Source organism: Quercus suber, unplaced genomic scaffold, assembly GCF_002906115.3.
Source record: "Quercus suber isolate HL8 unplaced genomic scaffold, Cork oak 2.0 scaffold_23, whole genome shotgun sequence".
Taxonomy (NCBI): domain Eukaryota; kingdom Viridiplantae; phylum Streptophyta; class Magnoliopsida; order Fagales; family Fagaceae; genus Quercus; species Quercus suber.
Window position 1 is genome coordinate 2,178,653 of NW_027069488.1, and position 7,127 is coordinate 2,185,779.

The 7,127-nt window shown below is 35.5% G+C and overlaps 2 protein-coding genes across 2 annotated transcripts; both read right to left on the bottom strand.

Moving 5' to 3' along the window:
* Window positions 1-979: 979 nt before the first annotated feature.
* On the bottom strand, window positions 980-2,068 carry LOC136064208 (cysteine-rich repeat secretory protein 55-like). The gene has a single exon (XM_065765670.1). The coding sequence runs from the start codon at window positions 2,045-2,047 to the stop codon at window positions 1,274-1,276; it is 774 nt and encodes a 257-aa protein (XP_065621742.1). The 5' UTR covers window positions 2,048-2,068; the 3' UTR covers window positions 980-1,273.
* A 2,520-nt stretch (window positions 2,069-4,588) lies between these two features.
* LOC111987021 (cysteine-rich repeat secretory protein 55) lies at window positions 4,589-5,387 on the bottom strand. Its single transcript, XM_024018719.2, has one exon. It carries the CDS (start codon window positions 5,371-5,373, stop codon window positions 4,597-4,599), a length of 777 nt encoding a protein of 258 aa, XP_023874487.1. The 5' UTR covers window positions 5,374-5,387; the 3' UTR covers window positions 4,589-4,596.
* Window positions 5,388-7,127: the final 1,740 nt, after the last annotated feature.

A 7,127-nucleotide genomic window follows, 5' to 3' on the forward strand; every position in this document is an offset into this window, starting at 1 on the left:
TCAACTGTAGGGTGGTAAGGTACTTGGGATTCCTTTACTTGTAACCGCTTGATTTGATAATAGTGGAGTTTCGGGAGTGGTGACCTGAAAATCACCCGGTGGGGTTTTTGCCGTTAGGGTTTTCCCCATTCGTAAACAAATCACGTTGTTATTTATTTTCCGCTGCATATTTTAGTTTTTGGTGATTTGTTTGTGCTTCCATAAAATTGCATGATTAATTGATTAATTAATAAACTTGGCTAAATTAATTAATTAAGGTTAATCACTAGGAGTCATTCAGATTGTGACCTATTATAGGAAAATGAGTCATTTTTAGGTATTTTTAGAGTATGGTGAATGATGTTCTCTCTTCTCATATTTATGGTGGAGTTCACTCATTAGATTTATGGTGTGGTCTATCATGAATACAAGAGGATGGAGCACTATTTCACTATACTCCTGCTCTATTTGTTTCAGTGATTTCTAAAAAATGAATCAATTTCCAAAAAGTATTTTCTATAAAACTATATCATTTTCCTATGTTTGGTAGCAATCTTAAATGAGTTAAAAAATAATCTCTTGACTTTCCTTATTTAACTTATTATGAGATAAAGTTTTTTTCCCAAAAAAAATTAATATAAATAAATCTCTAAAAAATAAATCATATTTTTATGTTGACTAAAGATAATTTTCCTTTGTTCATTTTTTTCTAATATTACTAAACACTGAAAAATATAGAAAACTATCCATACACAAGATTTTCCATTAAAACAAATAGAGCATCCGAGAGTACCCAAGTATTTTCCTAAGAAAAGAAGATGCATCAAGACAAAATACAAAAAAAAAAAAAAAAAATGGAGAAGACTAAAGAAGACTATTATGACAATAGGTGACCTTATAGTTAATGATTGGATATCTATCAAAATAAGAAAGAATCTTCTAGTATAGTTGGAGAATCTAATATATTTGAGTAATACTAGAACCGATTAACAAGTGCATGGAGGCAGCAATTAAGGTTGAGATTTTTATTGCAATCAATCGTCTTTTTAGATGCAGTCACTTTCAAGCAAAGAAGTAAGCACAAATACTTGGAATTAGGAACATAAAAATATTTAACAAAAGACCATGGCTCGTTGGAAACACAAGGAAGTGCCACTTAACGTGAATCCCTCATGCCCGTGGCTTCAATTCAAACATGTAAATGTCACAAATAGCAATACTTATTCAAATGGAACTTTCAAGGAGTTATTGCAACATCCTTATTTCCTTAACAAGGGCTGATTTGGCATAGGGACTATGGCAGTATGGCCATAACAGTATCAGCCACAGTATCGTTTGGCTTTGAATCAAGGGGAAAGAAGAATGGATAGAGCTCATATCGGACATAACAACTGCTATATAGAACTCTGCATCCTTTCCGGTCTTTGCAAAAATTTTCAAAATTGCCCGCAGCAATGGCCAGACACTGTGCACAATCTACCGGAGCCAGGTCTCTTGTGCATTGCACCAATGCATAGAGTGTCACAAATGTTGACAGCTTGGTCTTACCTTTCCCAAGCCCTTCATTCTTAGTCTCAACAGCTTGTGCTCTAATCTGATCAAACAGAGTTCCTAGTTCTTTGTTAAAAGTATCAGGATCAGTTACATTTTCCACATTCCCATATAATATACCATAAGATTTATCAATTTCTCCAGTGAAGCTTTTAATGTTGTAAAGTAAAAAGCAATAGTCATACCAAATTCTTGCATCGGCTTGGTTGGGACAACGTTGGCGGATTTGCTTTGCTGCATCTTGGATGCAACTTGAGCAGTCTGTTCTGCTCACATCCCCTCTACATTGAGCCAGGCCAAAAACTTGGTCTTGGTTTTTACCATATGAAGTAGCAATAAAGCCATTGGAGGTGGTTTTGGAAACCAATTCAGCTAATAAGCTATCAATATTGGCTGATATTTGGCTACCACTACCAATATTAGTGTCTGCATTGCAATACTGCCCCAAGGGATCTGCAGATTCAGCATTACAAATGCATAGAGCTAGTAAGAGAAGAATTTTGTAATTCAGAGTCATACTTCTCCTTGGTAGCAAGCTCACACCAAGATTCATTTCATAAGGCCCTTTTTATTAGGCTGAGGAGTGGACTTGGCAAGTGGATGCATGGGGACACCAAAGCAGACATTCTTGACTTATTTGCTCACTGCTACCACCTCATTAGTGGAGATAATAAGACATTTTCTTCCAGAAGATGGCCCCTCTTTGGTTTTTTGTTTTTTGTTATAGTTGCTTCACAATAAAGACTTTTTTGAACGTTATGATACAGTCTTAAGTTGGCTATACTGTGAAGAAGCTGGCTGCCATCAAAAAGAGTATTATCAAAATTCAAAGATTCTTGCATGCTTCAATTTTGCTAACTAGTAAAATCTCTTGTCGTCAAGCAAGTGACTTGGGTGGTTGGGTTCAAATTCCCCCAACGCCAAAAATAAATTCATAGTATCTTAGTCTAATAATAATGAGCAATCATTATGAAGCAAATGTCATATGTTATCAAATCTTAAAAAAAAAAAAAAAAGGGATCAAGGATTTTTTCTTAGAATAAGTAGGGGAGGGGGATTCAAACCTAGGTTTTCCAGATAGAGAGTGCCAAGAAATGCCACCAAACTGAAACACTCTTGAAAAATTCGAAGATTTTTAATAGCTATCGCAGAAGCCACAAGGATAAACTTATCAACTTATGCCTAATCTGTACTTGTCAATCTGTGAAAGTAATTAGTGCAGCAAAACACTTTTTTTTTTTTCCTTGAGTTGCATAGAGAATTTCATAGTGAAAATTTAACTATGATTACAGTTTTTGTTTTTTATGAATTTATCGACAGAACTAGCAAGATCAGTCTTCAGCTTCTTTATCTCCTTCCTCGCCACTTTTAATTGATCTACAACAACTGCGCTCTCAGTTTCAAACTTATTTAACTTCTAAGGGCTACCTTAGCCACCTTAGCATAATAAGAACAATCCTCATCAGCTCATTGTCAGCCGTTTGAAGATCCTTCTTACCTTTGGATTCGTCTTCCGATCCCTCCCTAGCCTTAAACTCTATGTCTTCCTTATCATCTACATCAGAGGGTTCTCCGTAATTCCCACCAACAACTTCAGCTATAGAAGTAGAAGCTATGAAGTTTCCTTCTCTATCACTATTGTCCTCAGAACTGGAACTCTTAGTGTTACTCAAAGTAGCATTCATTACGTTTGGACTTGATATAATTTGGTCACTTTTTTACGGATGTCTATTGACATTGCACTCAAAGCACTTTAAAACTTGACATTACAACTCTTTCACATTCTTTTATTTAGTCTTTCTTAACTCTAGAACTCCCACTGGACTCTTTCCTAAACTATTTACCCTTTAGTTCCTTAGATCATCTTTGATTCTTCTTTAACTTCAGAAAATTTTTTAAGTTCTTTCCTAACAGAACTAGGTTTTCCTCACCGTCATCATCATTGGATGAGTAGGAATCTTCTTCTTTAACAGTTTTTAGGACTATATTCTTATATTTCTTACTCTGGGCATGGGTGAGTTCATAGGTTTGCAAAGACCCTACAATTAGTTCATCTATCTTAAGAGATTGTAAGTCTTTGCTCTCTTTTACGGAAATAACCTCAGAAGGGGACATCTCGAGCAAAGTTCTCAAGACTTTCCTAACTATCTTAGGTTCATTGATTTTTTCACTTAGATTGAACTTTGAGTTCACTGCTTCAAACTTGTTGGTTAACTTGTGGAGTTTGGGGTTTTTTGACTGCTTTAGTGTCTTCATGGGTAGTTTCTAGGATAGACCAGGCTTACCTAGTAGTTTCTACATTCAAAATCACCTTAAACTCATTTGGGGACACAACCAAATCTTGAAGCAAATCTCAAAGTTTTTGTTACAGGGTTTTGGTTGACCAAGAGTCTACTAAGACTCTACCGAAAGTTTTTTATTTGGTTTTCAATTTCGCAAAGCCAATCCTTCATTCTTGCACGACCGAGCTTGTCATTCTTGCACAATGAACAGAAGCTTCAACCTTCAGCCTTCATTACCACTATTTACATTACAATATCAAAACTCCACAATACAATTACTTTGTTTATGGAATTAGCCAACGCTTAAAAATCCTAACAGAAAATATTATTGTTTTAAATTGAAGTAGGAAATAGAAAATCCGATCCTTAAACATGTAAATTTCACAAATAGAAGTATTTATTGAAATATAAAACTTTCGAGGAGTTATTGCAACATATATGTTTCCTTAACATGGCTCATTGGCATAAGGACTAAGCTTGGAAGTTTTATGGATAAACTATAGCCATAAGAGTATCAGCCATGGTATTGTTTGACTTTGAATCAAGAGGAAAGAAAAATGGATAGAGCTCATATCGGACATAACAACTACTATATAGAACTCTGCATCCTTTCCGGTCTTTACAAAAGGTTTCAAAATTGCCCACAGCAATGGCCAGACACTGTGCACAATCTATCTGAGATAGGTCTCTTGTGCATTGCACCAATGCATATAGTGTCACAAATGATGACAACTTGGTCTCACCTTTTCCAAGCCCTTTATTCTTAGGACTAAGCTTGGAAGTTTTATGGATAAACTATAGCCATAAGAGTATCAGCCATGGTATTGTTTGACTTTGAATCAAGAGGAAAGAAAAATGGATAGAGCTCATATCGGACATAACAACTACTATATAGAACTCTGCATCCTTTCCGGTCTTTACAAAAGGTTTCAAAATTGCCCACAGCAATGGCCAGACACTGTGCACAATCTATCTGAGATAGGTCTCTTGTGCATTGCACCAATGCATATAGTGTCACAAATGATGACAACTTGGTCTCACCTTTTCCAAGCCCTTTATTCTTTGTCTCAACAGCTTGTGCTCTAATCTGATCCATCAGATTACCTAGTTCTTTGTTAAAATTTTCAGGATCGGTTACATTTTCCACATTCCAATAGAATATGCCAAAAGATGTATCAATTTCTCCAATGAAGCTTTTATTGTTGTAACGTAAAAAGCAATGGTCATACCAAATTCTTGCATCAGCTTGGTTAGGACAGCGTTGGCGGATTTGCTTTGCTGCATCTTGGATGCAACTTGAGCAGTCTTTGCTGCTCACATCCCCTCTACATTGTCCAAGACCAAAAACTTGGTCTTGGTTTTTACCATATGAAGTAGCAATAAAACCATTGGAGGTGGTTTTGGAAACCAATTCAGCTAATAAGCGATCAATATTAGCTGATATTGGGCTACCACTACCAATATTAGTGTCAGTATTGCAAAACTGACCCGAGGGGTCTTCAGATTCAGCATTGCAAATGCAGAGAGCTAGTAAGAGAAAAATTATGTAATTCAAATTCATACTTCTCCTTTGTAGCAAGCTCACGTAAAGTTTCATTTCATAAGGTCCTTTTAATTAGGCTGAGAAGTGGACTTGATTAGTGAATGCATGTGAGGATAAAACAGCAGACATTCTTGACTTGTTTGCTTACTCGCTACCACCTTGTGAGTGGAAAAAATAAGATATTTTTTCTAGAAGGTCGTCCCTCTTTGGTTTTTTGTTATAGCTAGCCCCTAATAATGACCATTGAATGTTTATGTAAAAGTCATTCGTGAGAGTATGCTTGGAAAAAGCTGGCTGAAAGAAAACAAGAGCGTTATCAAAGTTCAAAGATTCTTGCGGCTACAGTTAACTCAACCAAAAAGTTTTTTTTTTTGGTCGAACAAGAGAGTTAGATTCAAACCCTACCTAGAAAAAAAATAAATCCATTAATTAATATCTTAGCACAAGATGACGAGCAATCATCTTATAGCAAATGCTACAGTTGTCCTGTCGTATCTAAAAAAATAAATCAAAATTTTTTTTTTTTCTTATTATAAGTGGAAAAAGGGAATTCAAAACCTATGTTCTCTATAGAGAGAACTACTGAATACGCCACTAGTGCCTCTTATTAGCTATTTGGTCATTGGAACTCAAAAAAATTCCCCAACCAAATGTATTACAAATTTTTAATAGATAAGCGACAGCCAGAAGGATCAACTATTCGACTTTTGCCAAATCTGTATTTCTCAATCTTAAAAAATAATTAGTGCCTTAAAACATTTCTTTTTGTTTGAGTGGCACAAAGAATTTCATGATTAAAAGCTAACTATGATTACTGTTTTTTTGAAGAATTTCAGACGTACAGTTCTGAAACAAATAATAGAAGTGATTTTGACCAAAGGGTCCATTTCATAGTAGCAGTGTACTCCAACCACGACGCACCGGTGATCATAATTCTATTGAACATACAAACAAAATTTGAAAAATCATGTAAGAGTGTAAGACCAATCTAGTCTTAAAAGTGATTGATTTTTTCGGAGGTTCAGAATGCACAATTGATGTCAATCACAGATCATTCATCATTGATTGATTATATGGTGCTGACAGTTGTGCAGACCATGGCCGTGTATAACTTTGACTAGTAGATGCTTACTAGGGAAAATGGCAAAGTTGTTGAATGAATATCATAACTTTTAAGTGTACTATTAGGTATAGTTTATGATGCATTACTATTGCCTAACTAATAGAGACCATGGGGGAAACTATAGGGGAACCTAACCCTCAAAGTAATAGGGAGGAGTCCGTCATGTTTAGGTATTTAACTTAGGGTTGAACTTGTTGCGCACACGTTATTTTATACATGAAAAAGTAACTATTATCGTGAATTAAATTCTTGTGACTTCAAGTCACGATTTTGGTTGTTCTTTTGTGTTTACAAAATTATGTAAAATAACTTGTGTGTAATAGTACTTGTTTCTCCCTCCAAAGTCATGGGAATCTGGGATATCCTAAATTCAAGATGCCCCAATTAAAAGCCATTGACAAAACCAGAGACCCATTTTGCAAGTGGTGCTTGTTGAGATAATGTGTCGGATGTTTTAAACCACATTTAAGGGCTCGGCAATAATAGTGTGCAGTAAGTGGAAACAAAGCATAGTGGATTCATTTGCCAAGTTGAGCAGATTGTCTATCAGCCACTTCATAGGGGGATGGAGAAACATGAAACCAACTACATATGTACCTCAAAAATGATAAGCAAGAAAGAAGATTGAGTATTTATGAGACTACGTCTC